At 33.5% G+C, this 19,235-nt stretch overlaps 1 protein-coding gene across 1 annotated transcript in view; it reads right to left on the bottom strand.

Annotated features, from left to right (window-relative positions):
• Positions 1-694, bottom strand: part of LOC111371870 — a 6,293-nt gene extending 5,599 nt beyond the window's left edge. The window contains exon 1 of the mRNA XM_022994033.1: positions 691-694. Within this exon, the coding sequence (XP_022849801.1) occupies positions 691-694 (4 nt within the window). The remainder of the gene's footprint in view (positions 1-690) is intronic.
• Between the last annotated feature and the right edge of the window lie 18,541 nt (positions 695-19,235).

Genomic DNA, 19,235 nt, shown 5'->3' with positions numbered 1-19,235 from the left:
TTGTTCCTAATTGAAATGTTTTCAGTTTTTTCATTTTTTTCCTTTTAGTTAAATTCACCATGACAAAGTAAAAGTATTTATTTACTGAAATAAAAATAAAATACCAATTTAGGAGGAAAACATTTATCCTAACTTCGGGATATTGTTTTCTGATTGGTAATCTTTTAAATACACAAATAATATTCAAAATATAACGGATTATGCTACACCTTTTAATATATTTTGTGAGGTGTTCTAGTTAAATAGGAAACTTTATACAACAGAGCAGCCTAGAGAGCTTGTGTAATTTACTCAAATAAAATGTTTTTTCATAGATAGGAAACATTTTATTTAGAGAAAATTACATAAGTGGGTCATCTTTAAATGGGTTAGATGCTTATACGGCCCACGGTCTACCATAGTCTACATCAGCCATTTAGCTTAAATTTCACAAGATAATAGTAGTTTGGCCTACTTTAATCGGGCCTAGTAGTGGTGGCCCAAGTGCTAAGCAGCAGAATATGGATCTTTTTATGTGGAAATTACAAAAATCCAGGTATTTAAAAATGACAATGCAAAAATCAAGTTGAAAGTTTTTTTAATTAGAAATCAGGTATTATATATTTATACCCACCCCACCCAAAGAAACCCTAAACAAATTCATATCCTCGTCTCTCTCTCTCTCTCTCTCGCAGCCCTCTTTCCCTATACCCATTTATTTTCTCTCCACCCATTTCAATTCATCTTCATCCCCGTTGTGTATCATTCATCGTCGGTTCCATCAATCTCCAATCAGTCTACCATATTTACCTGACGATATGTTGTGGCGATGCTTGGATATGAGCGCTGTTGCAACAAACTGTGCTCGAGCTCAGATCTTAGTCGTTGCAGTGACATTCAGTCTCAAATCGATGCTGTGAGATAGTGGTGTAGCTGGTTGCGATGATGGTGGATGATGATGCGGTGGTGGTGGCATGCTAGTGTGTAGTGGTGTGTTGATCAATTTGCAGTGGTTCAAATGTGGTGTAGTGGGTTGGTGGCTTCGAATCTGGTTTGTAGGGCACCGTGAGTACAGTGGTGTTGGCGGTGTCATGATTTAGGTGGTGATGTTGAGGTTGGGAGGTACCGATGGTGTATTGTTTGAAGTTTCTAACAGTGGTTGTGTTAGGAGACGTGGTTATGTTGGTGAGGTTGTGGGTTGGGGGTGTTGTGTGATTGGTGGTGACTGTCTTGGTGGTTTCTGGCGACGATCGAGGTGGTGGTTGGTGGTTGGAGATTTGATAGAGGTAGTGGTGGATCGGGATCAAGGTGGGGTGGTTGGGGTTGATTGTTAGTGTTTTTTTTTTTTTTGTTGGCGATGGTCCATGACCTTAAAATTTGGTCCGTAACCTTAAAATTTGATAATCTGTGACTAAAAAATAATCTGTGACCTTAAATTTTGATGATGTGACTAGAAAATAATCTGTGACCTGAAAAATTTTTGATCTGTGACCTCGAAATTTTTTTTGACCAATTAATTTGATGATATGTGGCCAATAAATAAATTTGTGACCAATAATTGTTAAACTGTGACTTTATTATATTTATTTAATAAATATTATAATTAATTAAATTCATACCTGAATTTTGAATTTTCAACCTAGGTTTTGAAATGGTGTAAATAATACACTTGACATATGAATTTTTCCCTCTTTTTATAGGGGGATAGTTGGCCCAATGAGTCTAATTGAAGGTTAAAATTTCACACGATCTTGACAAGTTAAAATTTGGGTTTGGCCAACTCCTAAAATGAATTTTGTTATGAATATAACTTGGTTATCAAGTTTCCATTATAATTTGAATAAAATACAATTTCCATTACCTAAGTGGGTATGAAGCTTGTAGATCAAGGAAAGAACAATTATTGGATGGGATCTAGTTTGGAAGTTTGCGAATCAATCAACATCAAGCAAGAAGATAAACAAATTAATTGCTTGAAATAGTCGTAACTTCTAGACACTTATGTGGTGATTAGTTAGAAATGCAATAAATAGGTGTTTTTTTTTTTTTTTGGGTGTTCCCTAACCCCAAAAAGAGATATCAGAGTATAGGTCTAGAATTGTTTATTTTCTGAAATTCTAATTCTTGATTTATTGCATGATTTTATAGTTGAGTGTATCCGAGGGTTGTTCTATGCATTTATTTGAATAGTTGGATTTATTTGTGGATGAATAAATGTCTATATGGTTGATGAATGAAATAATTATCAAATTTTTTCCATTAAAATGAGGCATAGGGGAAACCAGATTATTGGACACGTTATGGTTGGTGTACATAATTTTTTTTCCATTAAATGTCTATAAGTTTTTTTCTTTTTTCAAAGCTCTAATGTCAGTTTGAATGCAAGATAACACAGAGATATATAAACTGAAATTCACTACTTATTTTGCGTTAAAAAATATTACATCATGTGGTTCTATTTATACATGCTAAAAATTCAAGATTATTCCTCAAATAATGGAATTATTCTAGAAAATGTGAGGGTCAAATTTGATTTATTCCAGCAGAACAGGCACATATGGTCTAATACAATACTGGAGAAATAGAATTCATCAATGACATGCGGCTAAAAGGAAAACATTTCACCCAGTTGAATTTATATGGAAAAAAACACCATGGACACACTAACATTTAAATGACAGAAACAAAACTGAACTGAGAGCACATTTGGGACACCATATTCAATATTACTGCTAAGAATGACTGATAAGATTTTTTTTCTTCCTCAATAGTGTTAAATGCTATTTATTCCACCATATTAAACGTCTCTGACCTTATCAAAACAGAAATTATATATAATTAAAATGCGTAGTGGGAAATTATATATGTAGGAAGATTATACATAACAAGGAATTGCAATATCTCCCAACCGAATTTGTGCACCAACTCTAGAGCTGCCCGACATGAATTTACTTAGAGGTGTTAAACTGGGTTATCAAAGCTTAGAGCCAGCTAACGCATGAAAGCACAGCCAGTCCCATCACAGGCCATGGCATGATCAGCCCACCTCTACAGTTGGCTGGGCCCAACTTTGAAGGCCCATGGGTCCACATGTCTTTAAAAAGAGACTTAGGTCCAGGATGGACTGGCTGAGCTGATAGAGGGATGGTCCAGGAGTCGTCATGGCCTAATTTATACCAAATCCATGTTCCATCGTTTCCATTATACCTTCATCGCTTGATTCACAAACAATAATACTAGAGATTTGCATTTCTACATGCTCTATGTCATGACTGTCCCAAGGTAAATGTACTCTTACACCTTGTGTAAAAAGTACAGACAGGGATTACTTTTCAAAACGATCATGTTCAACATGTACATTTATAGCAAGTTGGTAATGTTGTACGAGACAGCATGAAAAAGAAACTAAAATTTATATAGATGTGTTCTCATGGTACATTGTTTGTGAATGAAATGACTAGGAGAGCATTTTTGTACTTACTATAATAGATCCGTCTTTCCCAAAATGCCAGTTTAGTCCCACTGGGAAATGCAGAAGGTTTCTGAGCCAATATTCAGAGAGGGAAACTGTCAACATGATCTGGGGTAACACACGACTTTGGATACTTTTCAATAGCATAGAAGCAATATCTACAGTAAGCAAACAACCAGAATTAGGTATCATGTCATGGGGATTGAGCCATAATCTCAATTGCGACTGCAACTTTACTAAAATAAAATCAGAAAATATATAGCCTCCGTTTGACAAATTTATAAATCAATTTGCAAAGTGGAATACTAGCGGGATCTACTAAATTTTTTGATTATAATAAATAGTAATTATAAATGTTTGTTCGAAAATAATATTTGACTTTAACAAATTTATTAACCATATTATAAATTGTATCCAAATAGAGATTTTCACGCTCAGTGTGAGAACTGAGTCTTCACTAACGTGAAACAAAATGATTGCCTACAAATTATTCTACATGTGTGTGAACATTATATTTATCTGTAATTGATAGATTTTACACAATATGATTAGACTCCACAAATTATACATCCACATACCATAAATTTCAGCATTAATAAGGCAGTGTGACTCCATTTTCACTCTTTTCAGGACTCAGCTCATCTTTCGGCGTCACTCTGTATAAATAACGAACCATGTCCTTTTTTCCATGCAATGCAGCCATAATCATATGAAGTTGCCCATTTTCATAATCTACTTTGCTATTTTAACTAAATTTTTGTTCTTATATATCATTTTCTTGGCTAGTTTCGTCGCACCACACATCTCAGCACGGGACAAGGCTTTCAAGATTTTCTGTAACTTCAGTCTATCCAAAACAAAGTTGCAATGTATCGAGTTGTGTGTTTGTGTCCAAAACAAACTCTTACCCTAACGGCCTCTGGATTTCATCGAATGAAATCTACTATAGAATGCCACTTCCCTTCTTCAATTGCCTTGTACAAGGGCTCATAATCAATGTACTTTACCGAACCTGCAAGCAATGACACCGACCTGTATGTGAGGAGATTGTGTCGAATACAAAGTTCATTAAATAAAAGGAAAGTTTGGCGCACCACATTGTTCTTGTGTGTTTGATTACATTTATTTTCCATCGAAAATTTCAGTTTTTCATCCAAATTTCTACTTGGGGTGTTTGATTCCTATTTTTCTCCATGGAAAATATTTTCCTTGGGTGGAGGTGGTTTTCATTTTCTTCAAAACAAGGAAAATATTTTCTTTTCTAGGTGATATTTTCCATGTCAATCAAATACACTCTAAGTGTTAAATTTTATGGATAGCTACCCAAGATTGCATGATAATTTAAAGGAGATTTGAACGATTTTCATGTTTGAAAACTTTTTGTGCAAATGTTATAAAGAGGTTGATAACTAACATGCTCATTTTTTACTAATTGAGAACCATTAGTGCAATTTCATGTTTCTTATAGCATGATAAGATTTCAGATGGGCTAGTTCCTCATAAGGTTGATAAGTGCTTTTCATGCACTTATTCGGACCAGAATACTAAGTTTTTATGTCATGAAACTATTGAATTTTACTTAACTTGGATTAATTTACTTCTATGTTTAGTTACAGGCTCATTTTGAAGCAATTGGAAAGAGAAAAAGGATAAATTGGCCATTGAATGGAAGTTTGGATACTAATTCTATGCCCCCATTTGGTCCCACTCTTTAGCCACAAAAATGAAAAATATGACCATTATCCATCACATCAAGCTACTATATTTGACTATTTATCTCTTGTGTGAGTTCCGTAACTGCTATATTTTTCATTCTCATTCTTAGAAAAATGGGAATTAAACGGGCCCTACATGTTAGAAATTGAAAGGCTTGAATTGAACTAAAAAATGAATTGATTGTGCAATTAATTGGACTAGAGGTCAGAATGCACATTCTAAAATAATGTTGGACAATGGTGCAAATTACAATTTAATATAGCAAGAACCAATTGAAAATTGTTATCAAAATGAATTTTGACATACACTTTGATTGGAACTCAAATTTAATTGGGTTTGGACTTTGTTGACGTCAAAAATTTTATGGACTATTCTTGAGCCAACTTTAAGAAAAATGACACTTTGTAGTGATAATGAAAGGTAAAATTGTACAATGTGTAGGTGTGGAAGGCTTAGCTTGCCCTAAAAGGGAACCATTTCCCACTATTTATAGGGGCCCTTAGCCGAAATTATGTCATGTCCATCAAATCGGCCACTTGTACTAAGCTCGAACAATGCGTTGCCACTCTCTACCTTGATTGGTTGGTGAGGTCGGTTCATCATCATGTCAATGTTTCCTTTAGGTGATGATGGCCTGCAAGGGATAAGGGAACCAAGGTGGTTAATTGGTAGGTTTGGGCAGTGCTGATGTCATCTTCAGCAAGTGTGTGTGATTGATTGGGTGATAGGAGAAGAGTAAAGAATCTTCAATTATTATGTCTTTTGGGATTACGGCGATAGTGGACCGAGCTGAACTTATGTAGTCGACCTGGTTTATGTATGAGATGGGTCTTGCAAACATTAAATGTGAGATCGTAGGTCGGTGGTCAATAGATACCCCACAAGTCAATATTACTTTAGAGGACGACTGACCTCTAGACTCAGCTGGTACTTTTTCCTAGAAGTGTCATTATTGCAATACCAAGTGTCATGCTTCTATTGGGGCTGGGCTGCACCGCACCTTTCATGGCATCTTTGGAAAGTTTTGTCAAAACGACGTAGTTTTGACTGGGTGAATCGGATCCGTCCATTTTCCCTCATTTTCTTCATCCAACGGTCAAGGTGGAGTCTTTTGGTTTTCCTTCATTTTAAATCCTTTTGTACCTTTCATTTCACCATTTACTCTGTGCAATCATTCTCTCCAAAGTAGCAAGAAATTTTTTTAGTGCGTCTTTCTTTCTTCTGAGTGAGGTCGTCTGTTCTCAATTCCTAAGTATTCCTTTGCTTCTTCTCTTCAGCCTTTTCATGAGCTCCAACGAGTCTAAGGTACACTTCTGGGAAACCAACACAATTCGTAGGTATTCCTTTGCTACTTCTCTTCCTTTCTTTTCTCTTCAGCCTTTTCATAAGCTCCGACAAGTCTAGGGTATATTCTTGGAGAAACCAGAAAGAAGAGTCGGTCCCTCCCATTTCTAGTTCTCCGTCTAGTTGCCAGGAAATCTTAACCCCTATTCCTATTTCAATAGTTAACCCAGTAGATCTAGAACGCCTTGTGATTGGAATCAGATCGTGATGGTTCGAGAGGAGAGGAGGTCGGCTCCTACGCGGGTAGTGAGAGGAATAACCCTGAGGATTGGGAGGCAAACTCATATAAGTCGATTGTAACGGGTGATTTGTTAGCGAGTTGGCAAGCTAGGTATGACGTTTCGAGCTTGATAATAATGATAATCCCTAAACCTTCTGACCCCGCACTAACGCTCCCCCAGGGAGATGTGTTCTCTGAATTCGACCATTTTACATACCGAGCTTAGACTGCCCATTTCTAGAGTCATTCGTAAGTTCCTATCCTTTTGGGGTATAGCTTTCACTTAGTTATGCCCCAACAGGTGGTGAACTTTAATCGCCCCCTTAATCTTGTGGAATAGGTTAGGAAATCCCGAGCTGAGTGCAGAGCAGTTTAATTCCCTTTTCACATTCAAGAAAGATGGAATCGGCTGTTGGCATACCAGTGTTAGGCCGAGGATGGGTGATTCCTTAGTGCTGGACACTCCCTCCTCCATCAAGAAGTGGAAGGAGAAATTCTTTTATGTGTCAGGGGAGTGGTAGTTTCACCTATCGAAGTGAATAGGGAGGATGGTCCCCATACTCTACCATTCTTTATGTAAGTAACTATCTTTTGATGCTATGGTCGAAGTAACTGGTGAAGTAATATTAAACTTTCCCTTGTTTTGCAGATTATAGGAAGGCGACTTTGAAAAAGGACACTCAGAGATGAGCTGAGGAGATAAGGGCCTTGCTGAAGAGACAGAGTTCCTGTAAGTACGTGATCTCAAATTCCAACCTCTTCCGAGTGTGTTTAATCCAAACAAGAGTCCTTAGTCCGTCCACGGTTGGAACATTGACTTCCGTCCCAGCTAGTTCAAGTAAGGATTAAGTTACTTTTTATGGGAGAGCTGGTTATTTTTTATAAAAATGCTAAATGTTGTATTTATTTGTGTTTTTCAGCTCATAATCCAGAAATGCTGGGATATAAGCCAACTAAGGTGGCAACTGCTGCTACTAAAGGGAACAAGAGAGAGGTTCCATCGGTGGTGAGCTTAGCTTCAGAGAAGACAGGGAAGGACGTCCAACCTCTGAAGAGGTACCGCCCTGAGCTGTCCTTTGAAAGCTTGCCTCCTCGACCTCGCCTTTGGTGCAGTCGAGCTCGCCAGCTACAGCTCTTTACACAGAGTGGCCTCCGGTTCCCACTACTGTTGCAGTCACGCTGACCTTGGTCCCTTTCAATCACATCAGTTGCTGATTGTGCCAGTTCATCGAGATCGCATGAACGACACTTTAGGAAGAATTTATATTTGGAAAACCTAAACAGGCTAGACTCACTATTGGACTTCCTTTTTTTTATTTTAAAGCTAAGGGCAGAATTGGAGAGAGAAGAGAATGGCACTGGCATATAGACTCCTAATGGGGGGGAAAAAAGAAAAAAATTGGAATTAACGGGAATTAAAAGGCCCAAATATTGGGAAATGAAAAAAAAAAATGAGAGAGACATGTGCTCAGAGAGGCAGAAGACAGAAAAACGTACAAGAGAAATTCGGCCAAATATTGGGAAAAACACGACAATCTCAATTTGGAAAATTAATTACGTTCTGTCAATTTATTGGTGATATCGTTTCACTTTTATTTGTTTAAGTCCGATATTATGAACTATCATATTATTTTTGTGCTATGATTACGATCAAAGTTATATCAAAAACCATTAATTTTTTAACCTTATTTATTTTAGACATTCAAAACATGTTCTCAATTATTGAATTACTGACATGTATTTATTTTCCTCTACAATTATATGCTCAGTAATTGTATAAGTTTTGTGACTTGTTTTACTTTTGAAAGATTGAAAATAAGTTAAACACAATGTCAATTGTTGTATAGTTCGATAGGAGAATAGAAAGATATTGCTATACTCTATATGATCATTAAGTATTCATAAATCCCAAATCCTTAATGTATTTTTGTATATTTGCATCTGTCATAAAAATATAGTCGGATCACATGTAAGAATATGTTTAATTTTACTCGAGAGAGATTGTTAAGAAAATTAGAAATATTGATCTTCATAATTGAATAGTATTTAATTTAATTATAACCCTGCATTGATTTTAATTAGTTTAGATTCTGCATTGATACATAATTTAAGTGATTACATTTTGAGTATAGAAAAATTATAAGTTTCATCGTTTCAAATAAGGCGAAGATAATTTAAATTTAAATTAGTACAATTTCTGAGAGTAAGATACTTGGACTCAAAATCCATTTCACTACTTATTAACGAACCGTGTACTTACGATAACTTAAATCAAAAAAATTTCTTGACATCGGTGATAAATAGTGTTTGCAAACTGCACACGAAAGTTGAATGGCCGAGCATTTTAAAAGGATCACAAAAGGTAACACGTTTTTGGTTACTTCACGAGCTCATTCAAAGCATAATATCGAGAATGCTAGTTGAACTAACAATTTAATAATAGAGTTCCAAATGAAAAGGAAACTTGAGAACTAACCACAAACTCAGCAAATAATGCAAAGTAAATTAAAATCATCTTACTTGACTTTAATTTTGTCGTCTTCTTTCGCGTGGAAGGACGCTCGTAAATATGGTATGACCATAAATAAATGGCAAGCTGTCTTTATAGATGCATAATATATTATTACCCTATGCTAAAGTAAGGTACATTACTTTTTCTTTCTCTTTCTTTTTTTTGGCTTTTACTTTTTGTCTTCTCTCTTTTTTTATTCTTCTTTGCTGTCCACAGAATTCTGGCGTATTCCTAAGCAATTATTCTTGGAGCCAATAATGTATGCACATTGTGCCAACAAACAAAATTTACCAAAAACAAATTTTTTTAAAAAAAGTTCCTAATTGAAATGTTTTCTAATTTTTCCTTTTTTGTTCTTTTAACCAATGTTCTAAAAAGTATAATGCGTGACGATGCATGGAGGCCAAACTATGGGCTCGGCGAGCTTAGGCAAGGCATAAGCGTAAAAAGACATTTTTTTTATTTTAATTTTTAATCAATTGAAAGTCCTTTAATAATTAAAAATAATACCTGCCAAACATTTAAAATAAATTTATACATTTTTTCAAAGTTTTCAACAAAAAGATAAGTTTCAATTGTAAATATTAAATAGTGAATAAATAAGAATTTTTGAGAGATTTCTTTTGTTCAAGGTTTCAAGCGACTATTTTAAATTTAGAACCAACGAAGTGAATAATCAACATTTAAGTTTTAATTTAGAAGAATTGGGAAAAAAATAAAAATAATAATAATAATTTAAATAAAATATACAATTATGCCGCCTAGATGAGCATAACCGTGCCTTAGAGGTCAACGATGGCTGTAGATAGCTAAATAAAGCTCCAAGCCACTTGATTTGGCGTTTCGACCGTGCATTGCACATTGGCGGCTCCTAGCCTTTTAGAATAGTGCCTTTAGCTAAATTAACCACGACAAAGTAAAAGTATTTATTTACTAAAAATAAAAATAAAATACAAATTATGAAGGAAAACATGTTACCTAACTTTGGACAAATTAATTTTTTCTGAAAGGGTAAAATCTCAAATCTTTCAGATATGCAAATAATAATCAAAGTATAAGGGATTATGCTACACTTCAAAATACATTTTAAAAGTGTTCGAGTGAAATAAGAAATTTTGCACAATAGCATGGAAAGTTTATATAGCCAATGTTTGGTAGAAATTAAAATTCAGATTTTAATTTAAGTCAAAGTCAACAATTCATTTTAATCACATATTTTATATGACTCACAACTTTTCAACTGTACATTTTATCAACTTTTATAAAAATTACTAAAAATTTAATTTTAATACTCACAAAATAAAGCCATAATAAAATGTTTACATAAGTGGGTCATCTTTAAACGGGTCATCTACAGAAGCCATTTAGCTCAAATTTCACAAGATAATAGTAGTTTGGGTTGAATTGCTATTAATAATTAAAATAATAAAAATGTAAATAAACAAAAAAAAAATATTTGACAAAAATACGTTACTTCTGTAAGTGAGCCTAAGTTACTTGGGCATTATAATGTTGATTTAATTGGGCCTAATCATCTGTGCCGAGTTCTTAGCAACAGATTATGGAGCAATTTCTTGGGGATGGTTGGCCTAATGAGTCTAATTGAAGGTGGATATTTGGCCATTGAGAAAAGGGTCGTTGTTGTTAGTGATGGTAAACTTGGCTTAATAGACAAGATAAATGGGGAAAAACCATATATGTACCATTAAAAATAAAACATTTCATTAAATACTAAAAAAAATTCTGTCCTACTGTTTGAGCTCCATTATTTCTAAAGAATGTATTTTAGAACAGTAGATTGATGGAGAATGTGTAATTAAAAAATAAGGAAAAATTTTGGATTTCTGTGTAATATTATTTTATTCAAAAATATGTTGTTGAAGAGAAGAGAGTGAAAGATATATTTTAAAAATAATAAGAATCAAATAAGCACTTATTTGAGCCCCCATTTTGGTGGAAATAGTGCTATCTGGAGAATGTGCGGCTAAAAATAAAATAAAAAAATTGATTTACGTATGGAATTATTTTATTGAAGAATATGCAATTAAAAATGAGTTTTTGATAAAACGGGGCCAAGGGCTAAGTATACTTAAAAATGTAAAAACAAACACATAAAATACTGTAACTGAAACTTTCCCAATTCTCCATTTTATAAATGAAATTTTTAATACCATATTAGCAAATGGAAAGTGTTAAGTTTCCTGTTGGGCAGTCAAGGGAGCCGCTAATTTTTTATCAATTCTTTTTATATATCTATCCCACTCTATATCTATTCCTATTAAAATTTATCAATTTTTTTTTTAAATATTATTTGAAATCCATATTAGATTCTAATATTACTTTATGTAAATAATTCATTTAAACACCATATAACAACAAAGTTAAAGAAAACACCATATAATGAGTCATTCATCTTCTCCATTGAGCCAAAAAGAGCCATTCGCCATATTGGCTCATTATAAATTGATTACCCATTTAATATGTCTTTCTAAATTTTTCCAGTGACACAAGATGACAGCAACAGTAGTTGTGGAATTGTGAAATATAATGTGTTCACGATATTTTTTCTTTATTTAACTTAATCATTTAAAGTATTTTCAGATTCATGTTGCTGCTACTGTTACGTATGGACTAAGTTGATGGCGGGAAAAAGGAGTGAAGTGGGTGAGGACAATTTTACCGTTGTTTATGGAAAGAAAAAGGTATTTTTGTATTTAATTAACGGAAAAACTGACGGAATATGGACGGAAGGACGTCCAGCGCAAAGAAAGGCTGAAATGAGGGCAAAAATGCCAAAAAATGAAAGGTAGGGACGTTTTCCACAATAGACTTGAAAGGTAGGGACGTTTTCCACAATAGACTTGAAAGGTAGGGACGTTTTGTGCCAATTACCCTAAAGAAAAACAATTTATTTTTCAAAAAGCTTCATTCATTAAAAAATCATGCAACAACATCCAACCTCTGAAAACAATCAATGTTAATATATACTATTTTTGCATCTGATTACGTTACTTATCTCTAGAGACAATTAAGACTATAAAGTTAAGAATTTTTTTTCCTTTCCTTGTGCTAACGGTCGATAACATAGAATTTAATAAATTTTCAATCACAAAAAAAAATTCAATCGTAGACATTATATTCCTAATGATTATCAGTACCTAACACCTTCTTTTTCCAAAAGTAAAATCCTTCGGGCGAATTGACAAAGGGATCATTGGATTAGACTCCACCGTGGAAGGCCCTTGAGGAGGAAGGGTAGTCGTAACACCAGCAGAAGAACCCCAAGAGTTTTTGTGAGGGTATAGTTTTCTACAAAGAAGTGCACCTTGATCTCGTCGTGCCTTGTGATGATATATCATTTAACCCTCTAGTCGACAGCAAGAAAACTTCTTTAAAAGAAATTGGCACTTGAAAATTTTTCTACTTGCGCTTCGCCAGTTGGGTTCACATCAAAATAAATCCTCATTACGAAGCAAAGATTAAAGTTTAGAAATATTTAGAAACAAAAAGAAGCTGTCTTTAGCTTACACACCCATTGTAGTTTGTATCCTTGTGTTGTAAAAATTTGAATTTTACAAGATGAAGCTATCTCTCTGCTTCGTGAACTTTTGATTCAAATTAAGGACTGGAGTCACAGGAGTAAGAAGGGCAAAAAGTGCTCGAACTCCTAGCAGTCCTTTTTTCCATCATAGAAAGAGAAATATTAATAAAAATCAAAAGAAAATTAAAAGAGAGGGAAGAGTAAATTCACCATACTCACGGTATTTGTGGTAAGAGCGAGGATCTACTCGAATGAAGAATAAACTTTCTTTCTAGTTTTGCTACTTATTTAAAGTAATTACAAGTGGGGCGGATTTGGGAGAGCAAAGAGAAAGGTAATAATGCCATATTAAGGATTAGCTCTCTTAATTACTGTTCTTTACTGAGTGATAGATCGACCTAAAAATATCAGAGAATAATTTCTAATGCTACAATGTTCCACAAAGGGAAAGACCCAACCATATGAGCCACCCATTCAGAGTAAGTCGGGTAGAAACAAGGTTGTAAGAGCTAAAAACCTCATGGAAAAAATAATGACAAGGAATATCCATAAAATTCTTGTGAATTAAAATACAATTGAAATATGGATGATCTACAACCTGGAATTGTTTGGAATATACTAGCTCGATATCTTCAAGAATATTGAACTTTCTAATCTCAACTTTCAAAGCCTCATAAACAATATCTTCATATCCACTCCCAATAGTACCTTTTGTTTCATCTATAGGTTCATTGGGCTCACTCCTAAAGTGTAATCCTTCCCCTTGCCTAAATGTTCGTAGATTTACATGTACTAGTTCTTGTGATGGGCATTCGAGAAAAAATGTTAAAATATATTACATTTAAAGAGGACGACAAATGACGAGTCTGCTCCATTATCACTAAATATAGAACATGTAGCTTCGACACTTATGGATCTATTTTGGGAAGATATTTTACAAAATCAATTTCCTAAAAAATTTTAGTTAAAAGTTTACCGGGTTACAGTAAACGACGAATAGAGAAAAAAAAAATGATACTTTTACAAAGGACGACAATGACGAGTCTGCTCCATCATCCCTAAATATAGAACATATAGCTTTGACACTTATGGATCTATTTTGGGAAGACATTTTACAGAATCAATTTCCTAAAAAAGTTTAGATAAAAGTTCAACGGGTTACAGTAAACAACGAATAGAGAAAAAAATAGTATACGAGAAGAAGCAAAAGCACAAAATACGTAGCTAAAAAGAATTCGAAGATTTTCAAGGAGCAAATAATAATCACTAGAATCACCATATCGTCTGCTATGTGATAGCTACGGATGAAAAAAAGATAGAAGTTTTTAAAGAATAAATACTAGTAACAACTAACAAAGGTGTTATATTTATATTTTCTAATGAAAGATACTGGTATTGGATCATGTCAGGTTTGACTTAATCTTCGAGAAAAAAGACATTGAATATAAAAAAAAAGGTGCCTAAAAATAATTCAAAGGGACAAATCTTATCATGTGTCAATAACACGCAAATTAAATGAGCATAGCCCGCGTACCTTGAAGTATGCAACATCCCCAGTGATATACATAAAGAACGGTTGTAATCATTACACGTCCCTTCATCATGCCATACATCAGGTATCCTATCATTGGTGAGTGGAATATCCTTAGGTATTTTATTATTAAAATCCTTGCCTTAAGTTCACAAGCTTGGCACTTAACAAAAATAGTTAAACCAGAACTTTGAGGACCATTAGTTAACTATCCAACCCTATTTCACTCGAAATCAATTAAACCATAAAAAACAAGCCATGTTGTAGGCTCATTTATTTTTAAAGGCTCATAATACCGAGATAAATTCTAAAATAATTAAATACTTGTCGGTTTGAATCAGGGTCGGCCCTGAGAATTTACAGGCCCTAGGCCGTTTAATTATTATGGGACCCCTCAACACAAAATTTATTTTACAAGTCTAACAATATGTAAATATTTAAATAATTAACACTTTTATATTAGAAAGAAAACTTCATACAATTCGAAAGATATAATAACAAAATAAAACTTCTTTCACAACCCGAAAGATTAGGCTAGCATAAGATTTAACCTTCTCACATTTTGAGATGTAAAATTAGTAATCAAACTACTAACATCAAGTTTGTCCAACATATTTTTTTCAATAGAAATCATAGCTAATCCATTCAATCGCTCTTGTGACATGGATGATCGAAGATAAGACTTAATCAACTTCAACTTTGAAAAACTTCTTTCAACAGGGGCAACTGTGATAGGAATAGTTAATAATACTCTATAAACAATCCAGGCATTTGCATAACAATAGTTCATTTTCTTAATGTAATCCAATACATCAATTGCTCCAAAAATGTTTGCAGATATCGCTTCACTTAAAACTTTGAACTCAGAAAATAATTCTGTTCCATCAATATCAGAAATCATAATATACTTCAAGTAATTTTCAAGTTTAATACAAGAACACTTCAAAACATCATCATCCATAGATATAAGTCTTTTCAAATCAAACAAAAATCCAAAAATATCATCATATTTCTGAAATTGCTCAAATCTATTCTGAAGTGATGATAGAGCTTGATCCACTATATATATGAAATAATTGATCTTAAAAGATTCTTCAGATATTTGTGTTATCTCTTTAGAAGAAGTCTCATCTAACTGTTTTTTCTATGTATAACCCGTTTTTCATGAAATATCGGTTCAATTTCTAATTCACTTGCAATCTCTTTAGCATCAACCATGGCCGATTCAAAACCTGATTCTCTATAACTTTTGAAAAATGAAATGAGGCATTTTAAATGGTCTATAGCAACATCAATATGCATGTCTTCTGCTTGCAATTGTTTGCTTACTCTGTTAACATTATTCAACACTTCATACCAAATAATCATTCCAAGTAAGAATTCAAAATTGTCAATTTCATATGTTGCCAAACACTCCGCCTCACTTTTTGTCTTAGGATCCTCAACATTTGCTAATTGAAGTAACACTTTTTTTATTTGCGGAGCTTGAAATTTTATCGCTCTAACACTTTCAATATGGCTTTCTCAACAAGTTTGTGACAAAGGCTTAAGGGTAAGACCAGTTACATTCTCTTTGAAAACTTTCCATCGTTTAGTAGATGAAAAAAATAAAGTATATATACGTTGCACCACCCCAAAGAAAGATTTAACTTTTGAACAACAAGTGGCCATATTACAAAGTGCAAGATTAAGACTATGACATCCACAAGGAATGTAGAATGCTCTAGGATTTAGTTGTAATAGTCTACTTTGAACTCCTTTATGTTGTCCTTTCATGTTAGCACCATTATCATAGCCTTGACCCCGTACATTCTCAATATTAAGTTCTAGATTATTCAAAGCATCCACCTATTCCTCAAAAAGCCCCTTACCTAATGTATCATCCACTAATAAAAACCCTAAAAATAATTCTTCAACCTTCACTGGACTTGTCGAAATATCTACACACCTCAATATTATTGACATTTGTTCTTCGTGACTTATATCTGGAGTGCAATCAAGTATAACAGAAAAGTATTTAGAAATTTTGAGTTTCTCAATGATTATTTTTTTTTATCTTGCCCGCTAGCATAAGTATCAACTCATTCTGAATTTTGTGTCCTAGATAATGATAATGAATCTCTTTACTTTTTATTCGACAAACATGCTCTTGCATTACGGGGTCAAACTCAGCAATCATTTGAATCATGCTTAAAAAGATACCAATATTTTCTTGATATATCTTCTCATTGTCCCCATGAAATGCTAAATTATTCTAAGCAAGAGTTTTCACCACAGATATTATTCTCAATAATACTTGTCTCCAATGTTCTCTATCTCTATTAATTTGTTCTTGCACACTTTTGTCAATTGTTTTACTCTTTTAAAATCTTAATTCCATTTCTATCCATTTATTCATGTTATTGATGTGGTCACAACTTGCTTCATGTATTTTAAGTTTTTCACTAACATTTTTCCAATCATTTACTCCATCATGTGCCAATTGGGTTCTGATCCCATCATTCTTAAATAGATTACAACAAAAGCAAAATACTTTATCCAAACTTTTTGAATATATTAACCATTTTCTATCATACTTCTCTCCATTAGGTAATCGTCGAACGTAATGTGTAGATGAGAAGTGTTGATTTGCTCCATCTTTCGGAAAAATCAGATCATTTTCTCTTACAGGACCTTTCATTACAATTAAATCTCTTAAATTCGTATTCATATTTCCCCAATTTGCTGGATCAACAAGGTCGAGAGAAAATGGTTCACTATCTTTGTCAGTAGATACCTCTTCATTCATCACACAATGTCCTTCTTCAATTGTATTATTATTGTTGTCATTCTCATTTAACACTTCTTCAGTAGCTATGTCATCGTTGTGTGTTCGTTTACTACTATCAAAAAACTTATCAAGTGTTCTCTCTTGAGATTTAATCAACTTTTCAATCTTTTCTTTCCTTTTTCTTTAGGCACATCCAAATTCAAATTTTCTCGTAGACATAATAACAAGTAAAGAGCGATAAAACCTGATTGATGAGTCCCAAAATGAAAGGATTCAGAAATTGGTGGTCGCGGTGGTGATTGAAGTAGACAATGTGGCTGTAGGATGATATGGAACATAATTAGAGCACTTTTATTCAAAAAATATGGAACATAATTAGAGAAATTTTATCCAAATTAAATTCGAAGAAAAAAAGACATAAGATGGTAAGAAAATGAACTAAGTAACATAATTATAGCTTCTCCATTTTTGTTAAATTCTACTTGCAATTTATGTTTAGTAGTAAGCATAGCTTGTACACTTCATTTTTTGCTACATAGAAGGAAGTAACAAAATAAGTTTTAGGGACATGATAAAAGGCATACATTATATCATGTCAAGACCATATAATAGGAATTATAAAAATAGAACACATTCCCAAGTCTCATTCCCATGAAATACCTTACGGTTGCTTTTTATGAAATTATTTAAGGATTATGTAATTCTTGCATCAGTTTGCCCTCTGAATTTCCCAACATGAGCCAGTTTACTTGTCTTTTTAATAATTTCTCCTTTTTTAAGTTGATATTTTTGTATTCCTAATATTTTCATTTAGAAGCACCGACAAATTATATGTTACTTCTCCAACATAATACTTCTAAATTTCTACTTAGAACTGGAACTTATTGTGCTAGTTTGTTATTGGGTTAATTCTTCAAAGCTGAAGCCAGCATTGGAATAAATTAATTACCACAGTTTGGACTTGGAATTTGAAATTCGATGACATGATGTACTACTATATGGACATTGGGAAAATTCAAATATTTTTCACCTAGAAGATCCTTTAGACAAATCATCAAACACTTGCTATGCAGAAAAATACTCTCTGCTAATGTATAAATATGTTTTGCTAATAAATAAACCTAATTTCCTTCCAAACATAAGCCTCATGTACGTAAAGCCGTAAAGGGAATTCCGGAATTGAAATTTAAATGGGACAGGTTGATCTTACCTTTGGCTTTCCTATAAACTTTTACATTATCCCCATTTTTATCCTTTACAAGCTTCAAATGCACAACAAATGCATAAATTGACTAAAATTACCTCTGGAGAAATTGCCCTAAGAAATCTATATTATTATATTGCATATATGAACAAGCAAAACCCAAACCCATCTCGTTTTTAACCTCATTTAGTAGCAAACAAAATTTTTAACGTAAAAATCAAATCCATCTCGTTTTTAAAATTTATCAATGTTTTTAGATGAAATACATACCTTTTGATACAAAGGAATAGGAAATTGGTCCTTGAGACAGCCAAATCCACGAGAAAAAAGCAAAATTACAATGTCGATGGTAGTTTTAATTTAGGGATTAATTCTACCTTACCTTGTGGTGGAGAAGAGAAGATGAAGAAGATTAAAATGGGGAAAAAAGAATTTATGGAGAAAGGCGGTTCGTTTTCTTGTGCCAATTTTTTTTTTCTTAACATATGAGGCCCCCTACAATTTGAGGCCCAAGGCAAGTGATTGTAGGCCCAAGGCAGTGGCCTCACTTGCCTTGGGCCAGGGCCGGCACTGGTTTGCATAACATAGAAATTAAATAAAGTCTTAAACTTAATATAAATGATTAGATTCTAACTTCGAAGATATTTGTTGTGATTACAGAGAACCTACATTTCCGCTCGCAAATGTTTTCAAAGCAAACCAAATCACATGCGAACTCAAGATAACATAAGTGAGCAAATATTCTTTAACTAGTTTGATTAGATATACGACATCAACAATGACCATTATCAAAGCATACATGAGTAAAAATATAGAGTATGATTTCATAGCCAAAACATCTTCATGTGCAAAGCAAGTTGAATGACTGATATATGTTGCAAAGAAGTGTACACAAGGAGTGAAACTTCACCTTACTTCACCTCCACTATTGCATCTTTTGCGGAAT

Source organism: Olea europaea, chromosome 2 (genome assembly GCF_002742605.1).
Source record: "Olea europaea var. sylvestris chromosome 2, O_europaea_v1, whole genome shotgun sequence".
Classification (NCBI taxonomy): domain Eukaryota; kingdom Viridiplantae; phylum Streptophyta; class Magnoliopsida; order Lamiales; family Oleaceae; genus Olea; species Olea europaea.
This window is presented reverse-complemented; position numbering and strand designations above follow the sequence as displayed.